General features: G+C 41.8%; 1 protein-coding gene across 4 annotated transcripts in view; it reads left to right on the top strand.

The window, feature by feature from the left end:
- The window catches only part of RHBDD1 (rhomboid domain containing 1), a 115,126-nt gene that overhangs the window by 8,511 nt on the left and 86,436 nt on the right, over positions 1-20,179 (top strand). For 2 of the 4 annotated variants that reach the window (XM_024740619.1, XM_024740617.1), the window contains 2 exons: positions 14,284-14,731; positions 15,990-16,122. In XM_024740619.1, coding sequence (XP_024596387.1) covers positions 14,299-14,731; positions 15,990-16,122 — 566 coding nt within the window. In that variant the 5' untranslated portion in view covers positions 14,284-14,298. Of the gene's footprint in view, positions 1-14,223; positions 14,732-15,989; positions 16,123-20,179 lie in introns of all 4 variants that reach the window. The other 2 variants (XM_024740616.1, XM_024740620.1) reach the window with 1 other exon arrangement.

The raw sequence follows: 20,179 nt of genomic DNA, 5'->3' as shown, positions 1-20,179 counted from the left end.
CTAAGCATATTTCACATGTTTCCTGTCTCTGTGCTAGCAGCACATGCTTGCTATTTCCTCTCTTTAAAATACGTTTCCTCCTCTTAATTACTTTCTTTCAAAGTCTGGTGCAGGTGAGGAAGCTTCTCTGAGGTATTCTCTGAATTGAATTAACTTAACATTTTTTATATTGGCACATATTTGTACATTATTTGCCCATTTCTAGGTAATGTCGGTTCTAGAAATGACTTAAGACAGAAGTTGGTAGTAAAGGGGGAAAAATTAGCAACCAAATGGCTGAGCAGCTCTCAACAGAAGAAAGCATACGTGTTTATTAGGTGAAATTAAGTTTTTCTAGCACTGATGGGATTTTGCACAAGGAACAGTAAAGTTGGAAGAGTGTTTTACAGCAATGTGAAAATGATTACTCTGTGGCAGTCCCTTGGGTGAGTGAGACCTATGTCAAGGCCTAATATGAAGGCGCATTTCTGCAAAAGTCATTCTTCAAAGGCAAAGTGACGTGATCTGACCATGCAACATTTGGAGATTTGGCAAAACACAGGGCTAAAAGTTGGGAAAGTGTTCCATTATACCAGTAATTCTTAAAAGGTAGAAAAGATGTTTTTGCCTCTCTGTGGCTTCCTTCTCAGATTAAACCTTACTTTGCAGGATGGGGCCTGGGGGTGAAAGCATGCCAAGCAGGGCACACTTCACATCCTCCCGCCACATCCCTTTCTTTCCGGAGTTCTTGCCAGGCAGATGCCTGGTCCTGGGGGGAAAAAGTCAGAGAAGGCACAGGGGCTTCTGTTCCTCAGCTTCTCTATTTGTATAGAGTATATCCCCAAATGAGAAAAGTGACGTTTGGATTATTGTTACTTTTTCGTTTTTAATTTGATTTTAAAAACAGATTTTTGTTGTTGTTTTTAAAGCTATGACCATGATAACAGTTACCAAAAGAAGCTGGGTATTTGAACATTGCTTTGTACTACTCTCTTAAATATAGATCTACAAGTTAAGTTGTATCAAGAAACAATTACATTTGGTAGAGTAAAAGTTTTATGTTCTGAGATTTTCTACATTTGAAATATTTCAAAATGCATATACATTTTGGTGTGTTTAATGGAAGTCACCAACTGCACTTTCTTAGGAAAGACAGTTCTTTATGCTCAAATAATGTCTTTCCTAATTCTTCTGGTGGTTGAAGTGTCATATCTCTTATTAAGAGACCATAGGAGTGACTTCCTGTTTCACCTCTGACATGTAAAGAGCTTGGAGGTCATCATCCCTGTCCTCACAACAAGAAGAACCTTGAACAAACTGAAAATCAGTGACTTTTCTTAGATCCATCAGAGAATTGAGGTCACAGGGCAAACTATCACACCCAAATCTGGAGATACAAGCTCATTTTGAGAATCACAGCCTAAGACCGTGCACACAGTGGCAGTGCCCAGTGATGAGTAACTCAAAGAGATGGTTAGAACTTGGGCTTATATAGCATCTTAACAAAATAACAATACTTTTTTTTTTGGCTGTATTGGGTTTTCATTGCTGCACGCAGGCTTTCTCTAGTTGTGGTGAGCGGGGGCTGCTCTTCATTGCAGTGCGCGGGCTTCTCATTGCGGTGGCTTCTTGTTTCAGAGCACAGACCCTAGGCGCACAGGCTTCAGCATTTGTGGCACACAGGCTCAGTAGTTGTGGCTTGTGGGCTCTAGAGCACGTGCTCTAGCGCGCAGGCTCAGTAGCTGTGGTGCATGGGCTTAGCTGCTCCATGGCATGTGGGATATTCCTGGACCAGGGCTCGAGCCCGTGTCCCCTGCATTGGCAGGCAGATTCTTAACCACTGCACCACCAGGGAAGCCCGAACAATACATTTTTAGAGAAGTGACAAGGCAAAGGAAAAGGACTTTGAGTTTCTAGGGCAGCAAATGGTAGGAAGGCAAATAGGTGGGGGAACTAATGGAAGATTAGGGCTAGTTAGTAAAGTTTGTTGTGTAGATTTTTTTGGAGCCAGTTGTAAGGTTTTCTCTGGTGATTAACTTTTGTCATACCTGGTAGGGGGAGGGGGGAACACCTTCACAAATTCATGTCCTGCTTTTAAGCAGATGGGGGGAAGCAGAGAGCTTTAGTTGTATCTGCTTTTTCTTAATTGCGTTCAGCTCAAGGTAATCCTTATGCCAAGTGGCATATTTGGTGTTGCACATTCTGCTACCCTACAAACAGCTTAGCTGGGACTGAACCACTGACGGCAGTAACTCGTTGGAGCCCTTTAACAGTGGTTTTGACAAACAGCTGGAGTGTGAGTGTAGGCTGTCTTGAGAGTTGAAAACTCGCAGCTTTTCTGCAGACAGACCTGACTCACAACTTCATTTTAAGAACAAGGACTCTGGAGCCAGATTATCTTGGTTAAAATCCCCACTCATCTGTAAGATGAGGAAATAATACCTGCCTCATAGAGTTCAGAGGGTTGAATGGGATATGCCAGATGACAAAACTAAAACGATTTAGTAATGAGTTTGATATCCTTTATTCAAAGGAAAGCAGTCCATAGATTGGGGGAGTAGAGCGCTTCACAAGCAGTGGAGCATTCTTCCCAGGGGATTTTGGGCCAGAGTGAATTTTATAGACTGTTAGAAAAGTCAACGAAAAAAACAGGGTGTGGTTGGCTAGGGGGTGGGGGGGCTTCCTTTTGAGGCCAGCAGGGCCTCCTTTCCAGGGTAAGCTGAGCTGGAGGATGGCGATTGGCGTTAGGTTTCCTGCACAGTGAGGCAGTTCCCATAAAGGCAGGCCGACATAGGGTTAGACTTGTGACATGGGCTGGACCACTGGGACGGCCTTCATTTTGTGGGTCCCAATATATGAATTCACTTTGTCAGGTAATGGCACACGTGTAAAGTTTGAGAACAGTAGTACCAAAGATGATCTAGTACTATATAAGTGTGTAACTTTAGCCAATTATTTGACTTTTTTATTTCACCAGTATTGAGGAAAACTTGAAATCAGTAGCAAATGGGTATTTCTGTTTCATTAAAACAATAGCTGAGATTTAATATGTTTACTGTGAGCTTGGCATTATTCTAAGCACTTGGTGTTTTCTGTTTGTTTGTTTTAAATTTATTTATTTATTTTTTGGCTGTGTTGGGTCTTCGTTGCTGCGTGTGGGCTTTCTCTAGTTGCAGCGAGTAGGGACTACTCTTTGTTGTGGTGCATGGACTTCTCATTGCCGTGGCTTCTCTTGTTGCGGAGCACGGGCTCTAGGCACGCGGGCTTCAGTGGCTGTGGCTCGCAGGCTCTAGAGTGCAGGCTCAGTAGTTGTGGCGCACAGGCCTAGTTGCTCCACGGCATGTGGGATCTTCCCGGACCAGGGCTCGAACCTGTGTCCCCTACATTGGCAGGTTGATTCCTAACGACTGTGCCACCAGGGAAGCCCTTCACTTGGTGTTTTCAGTCATTTAATCCTTACAAGAATTCTAGGATCAGATTTAGCTATTATTACTATTCCATTTTCATAGCAGGAAACTGAGGCTTAGGTTAAGTGACTTGCACAAGTTAACACAGCTCTTACTAAAGCCAGTCATTGGGACCAGTTTAGACTCCAGAGTATGTGCTCTCAAACCCCAAGGTACCTGGGGAACACAGTTTGGTAGAGATGATAAAAGGCCTCTGGTGACCGACTGTTGGCACTGGTGGACAGTACATGTGGAAGGCATTGTGGAGGTCGGTGAGCAGTAATGTGGTCAGGGAGCCCGACATTAAGGATGCAAGTCTAGAGCTGGGCTTTGAAGGTTGGGGAGAAACTAAATGGGTTGGGAGGACGAGGAGGGGGTGTGTCTTGGGTCAGGGAGTGATGCTGGCGGTGCTGTCAGGACCCTGCCCGCATCCCCACGCCCTTAGTGTGCCCTGGTGGACTCCCAGCCTCCAGCCCCTGCGGTTCTTCACCTGAGTGTTTTCTCTGATCCCCTGATGCCCACTTTTCCTGCTGTAGCAAGTCACAGGTGACAGGGAGTTAAGGCAGACACCTAACCCTTTGGCAGTTAATACTGAGGCATATCTAGGCTAGCTCCTAGAGTTCCCAGTGAGATTAAGCCTGTCTCCCATAGAGATAGCTCACTTGATGCATTTTAGTGGCTCTCATTATTGTCCAAAGCAATACCTAACTTAAAATGTGTGGCTCTACCTTATCTCTTTGGTAAGATCTTATTTTTCATAGAAGGAAGCCTTTCTACATGAAAAGTGTTGAAATCATCACCCTTTTAATCACTTCTTTTCTCATGTTATTACTTAAAATAGTTCTAATTAAATTTTACACCATATAAGTAGAAGTTGAACTAAAAATGAAATATTGTTTTACTTTTAGTACTTAAAAAAAATTCTCTTAAACTTGAGTTTACCCACCAAGAAGCAGTTATGTGAAAGAAAACTAGCTGATATCTTGTTTAAGGGTTTCTACTGAGTTAAAAAGGATTGGCTGTGAAGCAGAAGTTTGAACTATTTCCTGGTCTGCCTCTAGATCACAGCCTAGAATTTCAAAAGATTTTTATTTAACCCCTTATAGACAATCAAGGAATTTGTTATGTGCTGTGAAAGTGTGGACGTTTGCTTCTTGAGTGATGGACAGGCAGGGCCATGGAGGCCTCTCAAAGGTATAGATAGGGGCTTCCCTGGTGGCGCAGTGGTTGAGAGACTGCCTGCCGATGCAGGGGACACGGGTTCGCGCCCCGGTCTGGGAAGATCCCACATGCCGCGGAGCGGCTGAGCCCGTGGGCCATGGCCGCTGGGCCTGCGCGTCCAGAGCCTGTGCTCTGCAACGGGAGAGGCCACAATAGTGAGAGGCCCACGTACCGCAAAAAAAAAAAAGAGGTATAGACAGTAGCAACAAGGCTTGCATTTGTGAGAGGCAGAAGGCTGAAGGGCTTGCTAGAGAAGCAGCACCGTGTGGTGGGAAGAGCTGCATTTGAGTCCTGATAGTCCAGTTTAAGAGCATATTGTCACCTTGGGCTCTTTATATCAGAAAGAAATGGAATTTCTATCTGTCTTTGGCGGTTTCACACCAAAATTGCTGAAAGGATTTCCATTAAATTGGGCACTTATGTTTGGAATGGTCAGGCTTAAAATAAAAGCTATGGGATGCATGTGAAATTCACTTTGGTGACCTCTGGTGGTGAGAGAGCCCCATGGGACTGCCCCTCTGTGGAGATAGCCACACTTATTTAGCACCTTGGACAGAGAAATTTAACATCCCCAGAAAGTCTCAAGTCTTCACTGAGCTCCTTCTTACCTGGACAGCTCTACAGAGCAGGCTTCAGAATGGCTAAAAGGACAGTAAAGTGATTTTTTCGGTAAGTGCTGGGTAGATCAGCTAGTAGGTAACATGGAACTAACTTTGTCTTCACCAGATTGTGAGAATTAAGTGAAATGAAGCAAGTATACTTAACTACTTTGTAAACTATAAATAATTGTATAAATATTAGTTATTATTGGGAAAGGTATATACATATTACAAGACTAAAGTATAGGCTGAAATGCTTGAAGTTGATCAGATGATGATTTTATATCAGTTAATACCTATAAAGTCCTTATTATGTTTCAGGCATTTTTCTATGTGTTTTACATATACTAACTCATCAACAACTCTATGAGGCGGGTCTTAGTATTGTTAGTGTCTGTTTTATAAGTGGGGAAACTTAGGTAAGCTTACATTGATTAAGAAATTGCCCAAGGTCATACAATTCCAAGCAGTTGAGCCAGGATATGAACCCAAGCCATTAGGCTTCGAAGTCCGTTCTGTTAACTGTGATACTATTCAGTCTTACAATGATGAAGTACAGAAGGCTGATCTAGGTAAGAAAGCACGGTGGATTGAGGGTGGGGATAACATGATGAGATTGGATTTTAAGCAAACCAAGTCAGGTGTTATATAAGTAAGATTGGGGGAAATGTGTCAGGTGATAAGGGTCTGACCTTTGGTTAGGTCTGTCACCACATAACATGTGACCTTATTGATGGCTGCTTACTTGTCTAGAACATTCTTTAACTTCTTAGGTTGTTTTGGTGGTGTTAAATCCTAACTCCCTAGAGGTCAGGTCTTTTGCCTTCCACGTGGATAGCATTGATACTTAAGACAAGCCTTGTAAAAGACAGTCGGACATTGTTCCACTAAGGTATGGGAAATTTTGTATTTGTTTTCATTTTGAGAGATGGCATATGAGGGGAAAAAGGGAAGGAGGAGCTCCTGTGTGTTAAAAGCTAGGTCTTGTGTGTTTAAGCTAGGTCTGGTGGCTTAAAATCAGAAAGATTTAGCCCATTGGTCTTTGAGAGAGAATTTAGTGGTTGTCTCCAGCTGGGTAAGACAATTTCTTATATGGTTATGATGATGACGTCTGTGAGGTTGGAGAACCATCGTATAAATGGAGATCTCAGCAGCCTTCAAAAGGGGGAAGTGCTCTCAATTCCCAATTTCTTCTGGAACAGAGTCCAAGTTGTAGATATTTCCGTGAATAGATACTGGAATGTAATTACTGAGTGTCACAATATTCATGAGGACTAGATTCCCATTAGCTTCTTAATATAATTTGATTCCAGTTTTCATTTTTTATTCATGAAGTCAGTTTTCATTCGATTGACCTCATTTCTTTGTATCTCTCTGCCTTTAATGTGAAATAAGAAAACAGAATCCTACGCTGCTTCTCTTGGATTTTTATCATTAATGTAACTCATGAAGCCATGTAACAGATTTCAATGGCCAGAAAAAAGTTGTCATTTATGTGCAACTTGTCACTAAGTGATGATGGTGCTCTGACACAGATTTCATACTGCACCCCCAGAGCTCCCCATTTACTGATCAACTCAGGTAGATGATGCATTCCGGTGAATTGAACAGGGTGCAGTGGTGTGAAGCCAGACCATCTGCTATTACATTTAATATTTAAATACTAAGTTTTAAAAGTATAATTCACGTTATTGATATAACTGTGTATTGCATTTAACGACTGTGATCACACTGAAGCTATGTAAGCTCTTTGAAATGCATTCATATATTTGAAAAGAGGAACAGATTACTTCACAAGCATTCAGTTAATAAATTCTTGTTTTCCACTAAATGCAAATACATATTATACTGTACCATTTTCTTATTTTCAAAAATATCTTGAAAATCTGCATTTTGTAATTGGGTTTTCTTGAGGCCTAAGGAAGCTAATGCCTTTTAGGAAAAATAAAATTATGCTAAGATATGTTATTGGAAGAACAAAGGATTTTATTATTGTGCTAGACTAAAACATTCTCATCTATTGGCCCTATAGTAACAGGTGGTGAAAACAGTCTCTTATGTTTGGATTTAAAAAGCCATGAATGAAAAGATTCCTGAGAGAGTTACGGGAGTGAGAAGAAATGATCCAGTTCATTTCATTCCTAAAGAAGGTAGACTGTACTAAAACAGTAAGAGAGAGAAAAAAATGCATCTAGTTGTTTTGTGAATATTTTGCCCAAGTCAATGTGGTATTTATGACGCTCTAATTTGTTGTTCAGCTCTTGTAATTTAAAAAGCAGAGGAAGTTTTCATGTTTAGCATATCCAGTCTGCTTTTTCCATAGCTTTTTTGCTTTGTTTGAAGCGATAAGTCATACTAACCCTCTGCGTCTTTCAAAAAGATTTTACAGGGTTTAGAGTCAAATGTGTTGGCCTAAGCCCTGCCCATGCTACTGAAGTGCATTCACATTCACTTTTAACCCATCACAGTGCAGGGGGATGGTAGTGCTAAAATCCTGGCAGTTTAACCAGGGTGATTTCTTCATGGTTTCATCTTTCTTTCTGAAGCTTTCTTCTGAAGAGCTTGTTAAACTATTTCTTGGAGGGGGATGGCGTGGGGGGAGGTTGGGAGAAGGGACGTGTTTTTCTGTATGGTTACGTGTACCTATGAACACGCATATTTATATTTTAAGCAATGAAAATTTAAGCATTTGCTCAACATCATTAGTCACTAGGGAAGTGCAAGTCAGTACCGCTTCACATCCATTAAGATGTTTATAATAAAAAAGATGGATAAAAGCAAGTATTGTTGAGTATATATGAGTATGGAGAAATTGAAACCCTCATACACTGCTGGAGGGAATGAAAAATGGACAAAAATTTGGAAAACAGTTTAATAGTTCCTTACAAAGTTAAGCATAGAGTTACCATATGACCCAGCAATTCTATTCCTAGGTATATGTCCAAGAGAACTGAAAACATATGTTTCTACAAAGAAATTGTACATGAATGTTCATAGCAGCGTTATTCATTATAGCCAAAAAAGTGGGAACAACCCAAGTGTCTATCAACTGATAAATGGATAAAAACACAGTGTGGTATATCTATATAATGAAATATTATTGGACCATGAAAAGGAACTAAGTATGGATACTTCCTATGATGTGGATGAACCTTGAAAACAGTATTCAGTGAAAGAAGCCAGACACAAAAGGCCACATATTGTATGATTCCATTTAGATGAAATGTTCAGAATAGGCAAATTCGTTGAGATGAAAGGTAGACTGGTGGTTGCCAGGCATTGGGCGGGATGGGGAGATAAGTGGGGAGAGTTTCATTTGGGGGTAATGAAGATGTTCTGGAATTAGATGGCGGTGCTGACTGTGCAGCCTTGTGAATATACAAAAACCACCGAATTGTGTAGTTTAAGACAGTGAGTTTTATGGTGTGTGAATTATATCTCAATTTTAAAAAATCAATGCTTAAGCATCTGGAAAGTTAGGCATTAGCAAAATATTCAACCCAAGTGATAGCAGGCCTCTGATAAATACTTGCCAAGTGACTTGAACAAACCTACATTCTCCTCTATGATTCTTTTTTTTTAGAGAATATGCTTAAAATATATGGAACCTAAATGAAATTTTCCAAAGGCATGACAATAGTAATAATGACATATCATTAATCTACCTCATATAAGTATTGACAAACCTTTTCTTGATTCTTAACTAAAAATCTCACACAATTTTAAAAGATCTCAATGAATAATTTTAAGATTTGTTGCACTTTTAGTGACCTGGAAGGCTGTTTTCAGAAAAGCGTTCAATTACTCCTATTAAGACTGTAGTTTCTTTCTTTCATGTGAAATTAATTTGGTTACTGTCAGATGCCAGATTGGGAATATAATTTATAACTGGTACATATTCTTGCAGTTTAATGGCCTGAGTTCTTCTTGAACATTTAAACTGAAAATTGATATATAATGTCACCCTGGTAAATGATAACGATGAAACATTTCCTGCTTTGTAAGTAGAGCTGAAAATCATCATAGTAAGTTTCTTTTCCCTTTTGGTAAAATTCCTTTCTTTACCCCGTGAGACACGTTGGTTTCCCAAGTTATGAATTCAGTTTCTTTTGTTTGTTCTAGCCACTTAGTTTTTCTTATTACAACCTGTTTAATTTTTAATTTCTCATTAAAAGTAAATATGGCTAATTTTCCTATCCATATTTCAAGAGGTCTTCCATTTCTCTCTGTCACAACCTTGATATAGCACTATCTGGTGTGTATTACTACATAATTAAAACGCCATGTTTTTTTTGTTTTTTTGTTTTTCCTCATAAACAGAGCACTTCCAGGACAAGGTAACTGTTTAACAAACCACTACAGCACGAATTTAAATAAGTTTGGTTTCTTTCTTCTTCTCCTCACCCTGCTCCTCCCTCTGTTTTATTTGCTCTCTCCACGTTTTCAGAAGAGCAGTCTTTGGTGAAGATTTTAATCGACAGCCAGATCTTCTAGGTAGTTCTAATCCTTGTGGCTCGCACTGCAGGTAGCACTGAAACTTGTAAATTGTCGTGAACCTTGTAGCGTTCATGGAACCTACTGACACCAGAGTGACAACCCTGTGGACGCTCTTATCAACAGAGCCCTTGTGGAAGTAGAAGTCAAAACAGCCGTCCGGTCAGGGTTAAAATGCCATGTTTTTTTAATCAAATAGTTCTGGCAAAGCAACCTATTAATACGTTTTAAATGGATCAGAGGTTTATTCCTGTACAGTTGAGATAAATGTTACAACACTCTTCTGGAAGTAAATGCTAAGTGGAATAATATGTACAGTGCTCTGGGGAAGGTTGCTGCAATTGTAGGAAAAGTACTTAGGGATGAATGTATCATAGACCTTCTCAGTCAGTCTTGTTTATTTTATAATGTAGATATATTCAGCATGCTCATCTTCAGTCAATGGACAAACACTTATTAAGCACTGACTGTATACGAGTCACTATGCTAGGCTCTGGGTATTCAGTGGTGATCAAAATAGATAGTTCTGCCCTCAGCATTTATGCTATAATCGTGGAGCTCCCGGTGTGGGAGCACCTGGGTGGTTGGATCATAGTGACCGAGGCAGAGACCAGCGTGAGCTGAGACCAGAGGGGTAGGCAGGACAGCGGTAAGCACGAGTGTGTAGTTACGGTCAAGAGTTTGGACTTCATTCCAACTGTAACGATAAGCCATTGAAGGCTTACTGCAGGGGAATCCCACTTTAGTTTTATAAAAATTACCCTGAGCAGTAGTGAAAAATGGTTGTTGGGTAGAAGAGGAGAAGCAGAGTTTATGTTGTAATCCAGGCAAGTTATAATGGTGGCTTAGACTAGAGTAGTGGCTCTAGAGCTAGAAAGAGGTAGATGATACAAATAGTTTGGAAGAGTTAGCAAAGTGTGGTGGATGGGATTTGGGGGAAGCAGAGTGAAGAGGGAGAAGGATGTGTCGAGGATGTTGTCTGTATCTCCATCCTGAACAACTGGGTAGCTGGAGATTCTGTGTCCTGAGATCTGGCACATGGGAGGAGGGGTAGACTTGGAAGGGACTGTCCAGTGTTCAGTTTGGGGCATGTTGAATGTGAGGGGGAGGATATGTTTACAAGGCAGGGGGTGGGGATGGAGTGCAAGGACCAGCCTACTCTTCCTCGCGCTGGTGTAACTGGTTATGGGCTGAGTACAGGTTAGAATAACAAGTCACTTTCAAAACCAAACACATTGCGTTGGTTTCCAGCTTATGAATCATGCCTCTATGCTTTCTGCTACAGCTCAGCTCTCTAAAAATATCTATGTAATTATGGGCAGGATGAAACAACATTCATCTTACAGTAAGATGTGTGCCTGCCTGGCCCACAAAGTCAGGTTACAGATTTGATCTTCACAGGAACCAGTTAGATTTTCTGTTATCTTGTTACAAACAGGCTACATCCCTCACCTTGGATGGCTGACTTGATTACTTATTAGGAAGGAAACTGGGCCATAGAGCTGGTTTGAAATAGTGTCGATTTATCTTCGCTACTTAAAACTACGGTCTAGTGGCCTTTTGGAAAACAGAGCCCAACCTATATTATGCACTTCTCACGTTGGTTATGGTTCTATCTGCCTTTACGTTATGCATACCACATCATTTTATTCAACTTGTGATTTTCTGCAGCCAGTATTTTTATTTCCTTCAACAAATAGAAATGATAGAAATGGGCCATTTAGGGGCCGGGATTGCAAGTGTTTTGGTCTTTGCTGTACCTCTAATGCCTGGCACAGGGCCTGGCATGCATTTGGCACTTGATATTTATTTTAAAAACTAAGTGACTGAGGAATGGCCGAATAGTCATTCTGTAAGAAGGAGGGCTAATTCAGTTTTGGGAAATCAAGAGATCAGGTGGACTGTATTCTTCCTACAAGGTTGTGTCCCTGAAATCTGCGAAGTCAAAGCTGTAAAACGTAAATTTGGGAGCCATCCTGATAAAAAGAATTACAGAACCCACGAGAGTGGAATTCCATAAGTGTACGCAAAATAGCGTAGAATAAGAATAGAGCGAAACTGAGAAGCAGAGGAAGGGGAGTTGGGAGGAGGCAGGAACATGCTGGAGAGCACAGCGTCCCAGGGAAGAAGGAGCAGCCAGCAGTGGGGAGATAGAGCTGAGGGTTAATGTGAGCCTGGGCGCACAGTGTGAGACAAGCTTGGGGAAATTCCACTGTCCTTCTGTTTATACTCTCCACCACTAACGATTCCAGTCGAGAGGGGACTTTTTCTTAAGCAAAGACATAATTATGTTTGATTTTCTGCTGTGCGTAGCCTGCCATCATAGGACACTGTACTGATATTGAAGGGCTTATTTTGTGATTTCTTATAAGCTGGTTACTTAATGATCAGGCCCATATCTTTCCATCGCTCCTGTTACAGGTAATGATGTTTGATATATATAATTACCTAGGGGAATTGAAAACATGTCACAGTAGTTGGAGATCTGAAAATCAACCTGCACATCAAGGTGAAAAATATAGACTATTTCTCCAAAATTATCTGGGAGCGTTTCAGTTGAAATTTTATTAAATTCTCTAGTTCATGAGAACGCTACAAAGCTATAATAATAAGCCCTGGCAATAAAGAAACTTGGGGTTGTGCTAATAATGGGGGTACACCCATAACACATACGTATATATAATATTTTCTTGGGCGTTTCTTTTGGATGTGAAGTTGGTAAGAATCCCTGTGTGGAGAGGGATGGGGAGTACATTTGAGTCTTATTATTCGAATGTTAACGTTGCAAAGACTTTTTCTCCTAAGTGAGATTACTTTATAGTAATGAATAAAAGTAGCTACCATTTATTCAGTACCTACTTTGTTCCAGACATGTTACAGTAATCCTGAGAAGGAGGTATGATTTCTAATTTAAAGTGAAGAAATTGAAGTTTAAGTAGTTTACCATAGATCTCAGGGCTAGTAAGTAGGAATCTAAGCTGTTTTTTACTCTAAAGCCCATGCACTTTCTAATGTGCTGTCTGAATGAGAACCTTTAGGGTATCAGAGTGCGTTATATATTTGATTGGAGCCAAGATAGCTCCACAGGGAAACCAGAAAACCATTAGATGAGAACTTTTTCAGCATCCTGTCCCCTAATCTGCCTATTTACCCATATCTGCACCTGAAATTCTTCTTCCTTCCTGTTATGATGGACAAGGCTATTCCCTCTAAGGACTTGATTCTTTTTCTCTTTTGCATCTTTAGTCTGTGTCTCTTTCTTTACTAGCTTTTTCCCATAAGCATAACCTAGACCTTTTCTGAAGCAAATACCTTCTGTATTGGTTAGTAATTGCTGTATAACAAACCAGTCCAAAATTTGGTGAAGTTAATTTAAAATATCATTTATTTAGCTCACTGTTCTGTGGGTTAACAAATTAGTCTGGGCTCAGCTGGATTTACTTACGCATTTGTGGTCAGTTGCTGGTCAGCTAGACTACTTTGCTTCTGAGGCATTAGCTGGTCAGTGGCCAGGGCCATCAGGGTGACTAGAGCATGTGTCTTTCATCATCCAGTAGGCCAGCCCGGACTTGTCCACGTGGTTGCCTAGGAGGGTTTCAAGAGAGAGCAGAAGCCTGCAAATCATCTTGAGGCCGAGATTCGGAACTAGTGTCGCTTGCTTTTCATTCTGTCAACCAAAGCGGGTCACAAGGCCGGCGCAGGGCATGGAGAAGTAGACCCATGAATATGGCACTCTTCCTCGTGGGTAAATCCAATCTACCCTTCAAGACCACCTCAGCCTGAGTTGTGTGCCTTGGGTCTGGGCTTCCTCTGTCCCTGCATTTAGAACATTGTGTGGCAGTTGTTGGTTTACTTCTTAGTAGAAAATGAGCTCCTTAAAGACAGCGACTGTGTTTTAATCCAGGATTTGGCTCATAGTAGGTAACTTTTAAAAGTGGAAATTTTTCTGAAAATAAAGCAGTCTAGCAGTTGACATCTGGCGATATGGCATAGAAGATAATATATGCTTGCATTTTACAACTTGCTTGCTAATGTTGAAGAACTTTGGAGCAGACTCTATCTAATATATAAATATCGAATATTTCTTTAAAAAAGTGAAGGGGTGAAGAATTCTCTCCAGCATTCTGAGAAGAAGTAATTATTAAATATTTGTGCACTATCTTTGTATGTTTCTTTGTTAGGTTATAAGTTTGTTTATAAGGAAGACAAGTTACATTTTCATGGCATATTTGTCAGCAAAAGCATACCCATCCATTAACTGGTCCACGGGGATCTGGGATGACATTTCTCCTTTAGGATGTAAAATGAGGAGGGACATCAGCCAGTGTCCTGGGCGTTACTCTGGAAGACACAGAAAATAATGCTTCTGTTAGATGGGAGATGAGATATACATAATGTAAGCCCATCTTTTAAGTGAGCACGTCTTGTCACTGTCCTAATTCTCAATTGATGGATTTTCATGTGCCTTTTATTTTACATCTTAGGCTCAGCTGCCTCTGTATCTTCCCAGATTCCTCACGTCTGACCACATTTTCCCGTCACAGGCTTGATATCTAACCATGCAGCGGAGGTCAAGAGGAATTAACACTGGGCTGCTTCTGCTCCTTTCTCAAATCTTCCACGTTGGGATCAACAATATTCCACCTGTCACCCTAGCAACCTTGGCTCTCAACATCTGGTTCTTCTTGAATCCTCTGAAGCCGCTGCTGGGCTCCTGCCTTAGCGTGGAGAAGTGTTACCAGCAAAAAGACTGGCAGCGCTTACTGCTTTCCCCTATTCACCACGTGGATGATTGGCACTTGTATTTCAATATGGCTTCCATGCTCTGGAAAGGAATTCATCTGGAAAGAAGACTAGGAAGTAGATGGTTTGCCTATGTCATCACCACGTTCTCCCTACTCACTGGGGTGGTGTACCTGCTCTTGGAATTTGCTCTGGCAGAATTTATGGATGAACCTGACTTCAGAAGGAACTGTGCTGTAGGTTTCTCAGGTAAGGCAGATGCATTTCTAAGGTAGTCCGCGTGAAAACAGTCGGGGAGGTGCAGCTGTTGTCATTTTTTGAAGCAGGGGTCCCAGTTGGTGAGGGAACTGAATGCTGAGTGGCTAAGCACTGCTGGGGCTTGGATTTTGGTGAATAGGCTGATTGGAGCACAGGAGAGACATAGATTTTGCTGTTTCCCATTATGCCGCATCATTCACTCTTGGACAGTTGAGACTAGGGTCTGCCCAAAGGTAGTTTTGTAGGAGACGTGGTCCTGGAAATATGCACTGGCTCCATCATGGTGGGACGAGGGAGAGAGGCACTGGTGTGCTTGTGGGAGTTCCCTAAAAAGATGGGTATGCATCTCAATAACGCCATTAAAATAAATGCACCACACCCTACAATGGCATGCTCACTGTGTTTTCAGAGCCGTGATAGTCTTTATACATAATTCATGCTGTTTAATTACTGTAACAGGTCCTTAGGGAGGTGGCCTTGTCTTGATTTTGTAGATGAGGAAGCTAAGGCCCAGGGAAGTCAGGTAACTTGCTCAAGGTTACACACCTCATAAGTGACGGAGCTGGGATTTGAACCCAGTCTTCGTGGCTTTAAACACGTATTACATTGCCTCTCACTGTTCCCCTCACTAGTTCCTTTTTTACATTTTTCTCATAGGACTAAATTGCCATGAGGACTTAAAATAGGTATTGTGAAAATTAGCATGTGAAGGGTAGGAGGGAAATAGTCCTGAAACCAAAGGAGATCAAACCCTTCCCTCTCTTTTCCCTGCCGTCCTTACCCCTTCCCTCTAAGGTGCATCCTCATGCGTCTGACGGTGTGAGAAGAAAGGAAATAAGCCCCGCCTTCAATATGTCTTTCCGTAGGAGCTAGAAAACTACACGTTAATGATATTTTTTAAACTGAGTTAAAAATCACATAAAATGAATGATTTTGAAGTTTACAGTTCAGTGGCCTTTAGTATTGCACCATTGCGGGTGTCTTATTCCCATTTTATGTGTTATATATTTAGTAGCATACTCAAAGTCAGTATGAACTTCCGTGTTAAGAAACATCAAAGGAATGATTGCCTTGAAGACTGTCTTTCTACCGAATGCTGGGTTGACTTGTAAGGAATAGAGTATGTTTCGAAGCAAAAAGTTGGATGTAATGGGATAACCATTTTCACTTTCAGTTAGTTTTCTTTGTAAATGTTAATCATCTCCACATTTGGATTGTTGATATTTATATGCTCTTTATCCTTTTTTAGGAGTTTTGTTTGCTTTGAAAGTTCTTAACAACCATTATTGCCCTGGAGGCTTTGTCAACGTTTTGGGCTTTCCAGTACCCAGCAAATTTGCTTGTTGGGCAGAACTTTTGGCTATTCATTTCATCTCGACAGGGTAAGTGTTTACTCTCAGAGAATACAAATGAAGAACCTGATGTTCCATAGAGAAAGAATTGTAGTCATAATGAGGTAATCAATTGTCTTTTACAGTGAAGTTTGTTCTTTAACTATAACGACAGAATCCAGCTTAACGGTTTTAATGTCAGATATTCCCGTGTTTGAATCTAGTCAGCTACTGAGCTGAGTGATTTTGATGTATTTGTCTTATCTGAGTTTCCATTTCCTCACCTTTTAAGTTGAACCTGATACACAGATTTGGGGATTAATATTAACCAGCCTGTCAATTAATTAATTCTAATAACAATAATCCAAAGAGGCACATAGAAACCACATAATTAGAAAGATACGAAATCAAAAGGTATGTTGGTCCAGTGCTTTTAAGCCATTTTAGTTGTGAATTTTCTTGGTGGTAGACTCTTTAAACAAAAGACTTTACTCACAATTTTGATTTAGAAAATGGATCAACTCTGAACTGTTTTGGGTGGAGAGGAAGCATCGTCCTCCACTCCCTTTGCCTTACCCCTGTGTCACTGACTGCCTTAATAAGAGGCACCTCCACAGAACCTTAGAGCTCCAGGGAACACAGTTTGGGAATCACTGATGTCTGCGAATTTCCTTTATGGGTGAGGACAGGGAAATTCAGAAGGTTTAGGGACTCATCAAGCAGTGTTGTGGTAGACACTAGACTAGTTAGGATTCAGGCCTCTGGACTCCTGGTCTGGGTGTTCTCGGGGGGGATGGGGGTGAGGTGGGGCGTGCTTTTCCGCTTTGGTTCTTTTCTCTACTTTCTGTTCAGGAAAAAGAGAGTGAATTGTGTTATTTTCCCACCTCTTCCACCAGCTGCACTCCTCTTAATCTGTGTAATGCACCTGGAAGCCTATGGTTTGCTCATTTATTTTTACTTCGGGGACCTGGACGCTGTCTGGAGAAGGGGGAGATTCAGGAAGATTCAGAAAGAAGTAAGGAGGATATTTTTCTGCTGCTGTGCTTTCCAGACAGGAGCTTTTTTCCTCAGCTTTCCGTTTGTGTGACTGCGTTGGGTGTCGTACTTTATTTGAGAGTATTCTCCTTGGGCTGTGTGTCAGCCCAGCAACCTTGAGTCCTTCTTTAATGCTAATTTCCCATCATGGGCAGCCATTGCCAGCTGGTCCGTAAAAGGCAGTGATGTGGCCACTGAACACCACTCATTTGCAACTGTATTGTTATCTTGTGACAGTTCCACGAAGAAAGCCTAACAAAATCTTCAAAGTTTTCTTTGAAAAAGGGTCCGGTAATGTCTGTCCCTTATCTGAACAGCCCTCTCTATACCTTGTCACTCACAGCTCCCTGACTTGCTTGATGTGACTCGGTTCTCTGTGGAGACCAGAGACTCTTGTGTGTGAGCGCAACACCCAACATTCATATGAAAATCACTCTCTCTGGTACTTGAACTTTTATTCTGTAATGAATCCATTGAACAGCAGTGCCTTTAATAGTCTCATGCAACTATTTCTGAAGACTCCATCACGCATTTTATTTTTTTAGGGTCCCCCCCCCTTTACATAGATAAGGGATGGTTGCATTTTTATGTAATATGCTTATTCTGCGTGGAGGGACCTGATATTCTGAGCTTGGGAATTAAATGGAATTTCCTTTGAAGTTTGAAAGACGAAATCTTTTGGTTTTTAAGATTTGACTACTTTGAATGATAAACTTCTGATATCCAGGCATCTGCTTATGCGTGTGTCCATTAAAGACGGAGCTGAACACTGGTCCAGGAAACCATGCTTTTTGAGATGGATCTTGGAAGGATGGGGGAAACCAGAGCTCTCTGGGCTCTGCATTGTTATTCTCCTGGTGGTTGTCAATTAGAGTTTTCATTGGGAAAACACTGTAAATCTTTACAACAAAGCCTGCTTTATCGACGGACTTAATGAGCTGCCCTTTGGGAGAAAAAAAAACCTGCCAGGCAAACATTTGGTGGACCTCTGTGTTTTATGAAAGCCACAGAATTAGTAATTTCCCCAGTTAGGGAGTTTTATGGAGGGAAGCCACTCCAAACAGCCAGCCGTTGGTTCAGCACTGTGAGAGGTTATGGACTTGACCAGCAGAGTGACGTAATCGCACTCCTTTGCTGGAGCTTTTGCTTTTACAGTTCTCGTGTGTCCCTTGTTTCAGTGACATCTTTGCCTCACATGGTCTTTTACTTTCCCTGCATGTCCTGGGGCCCTGGTAGGTGGTTGTGTTTAAAGAAGTGACCCTGCTCCCAAGGTGGCACAGTGGGGAGGTGATTGTGAAATTCTAATTTTCACCTTAAAGCTCAAATTTTATCATTGACAATAAACATCACTAGTTGTTTTTTTTTTTTTGTGGTACGTGGGCCTCTCACCGTTGTGGCCTCTCCCGTTGCGGAGCACAGCCTCCGGACGCGCAGGCTCAGCGGCCATGGCTCACGGGCCTAGCCGCTCCCAACGCATGTGGGATCTTCCCGGACCGGGGCACGAACCCGTGTCCCCTGCATCGGCAGGCGGACTCTCAACCACTGCACCACCAGGGAAGCCCTCTTTTTTCTTTTTAAATATGCATGTGTGCCTGTGAAAAATACAGCGACTACTGGTACTCTTTGGAGTCACCGTCTTGATTCATTTGATTCAAGCAGCCAAGGCACAAGCAGTTGGACCCGCCATTGCTTTTATACCACTAATGCAAACATCAACACGTGGAAAACGGCACATGATACCTCAGTATAATTATGAAAATAGTTCTGACTTCATGAACTGCTGGAAGGGCCTCTGGGACCTCCAGTGGCCCATGGAGCACACTTTGAGAATCGCTGCTCCCAGTTCTCATGCTGCCTCTCTAGCACTACTCTTGACCGTTTCTTAGCTTGTATGAAAGGAAAGATGGGGAGCTTCATGCAGTCGGCGATGGCAGAGAAAGGGAAGCAGTGAAGTATGTGAGAACATATATTGTATAACCACTGAAATTGCTAATTAACAGTTGCTAATTAGCATGAACTGTTAATACTGTCTGAAGGAGAATGGCCACTTGTCACTCTCATTACAGGGACTGACTATAAGATCTGCCTGTGTTCCACACAGGACAGAATTCCTTAGATGCAGGGAACTCCCGTCCTACTTTCAGTTCTCTCCTTGCGTCTGCTTACATTTTGTGCTAAGGTGCTTCTGGCATATTCATCTAAAATGCAACATACAGTTCTTTCTTCCCCAGTAGTACTGAGATAGGGAATATAAAAGGAAAGTGCATTCAGCTGGCATATACTGTTTGAGTGTCAGTTGACACCCCTGTGGATCTAGCTACGTAGTAGTCTATTAGATTTTTGCCTTGGGAATCAGAACTGAGGTTGGGGAATAACAATTTGGAAGATGACGGTAACACCATCTCCTGTCCCACATGTTCTTTTAGAACTTTGCCGCTCTACCTAGAGGTGGGGTCCAGTGTACCTCCCCCTGAGTTGGGTGGATTTGTGACGCAGTGTAATCAGTGGATGGCAGCAAAAGTGCCATGTTAGTTCTGAGGCAAGAAGTTTCTTGCCTTGTGAGCTGAAACACTTGCCCATGGAGCCCACGTTCCCTGATTGCACCATGCTACGAGGAAGTGGCGCGTGACGTGTGAGTGAGTGGCCATTATATACAGCCATGAGTCCCCTCAGCCTCAACATTGTGGAGCAGAGACCTGTCACCCCCTGTGCTTTCTGAATTCCTGACCCACAGAATCTGTGAGTGGAAGAAAACAAGTGTTGTTTTATGTCACTACATTTGGGGAGATTTGTTCTACGTAATGTCAACGAGTTGAATGAAAAAAAAGGGAGGGGAAACTAGAATGAAAAGCAAAGGAGTACAAAGGGCAGTGTTTGGGCAGTGGGGGAGAGAGTGGAGTGAAAGCAGAAGAGAGCCAAGGATGGAGGCCTGGGGAGGAATCCATGCTGAGATGCTGTGGTACCACGAGTCATAACATCACCACTCATCAAGTAGCAGGGCTTTAAAGCAGTGGTTGGCAACTGTGGGTTCTAATCCTTTAAAATGTTCTGAAATCAATGTAGTGGGTCACAA

The sequence above is a fragment of the Neophocaena asiaeorientalis genome, unplaced genomic scaffold (assembly GCF_003031525.2).
Source record: "Neophocaena asiaeorientalis asiaeorientalis breed wild unplaced genomic scaffold, Neophocaena_asiaeorientalis_V1.1 scaffold388, whole genome shotgun sequence".
NCBI lineage: Eukaryota > Metazoa > Chordata > Mammalia > Artiodactyla > Phocoenidae > Neophocaena > Neophocaena asiaeorientalis.
Note: the sequence above shows the minus strand (reverse complement) of the source record. Positions and strands in the feature narration are given on the sequence as shown.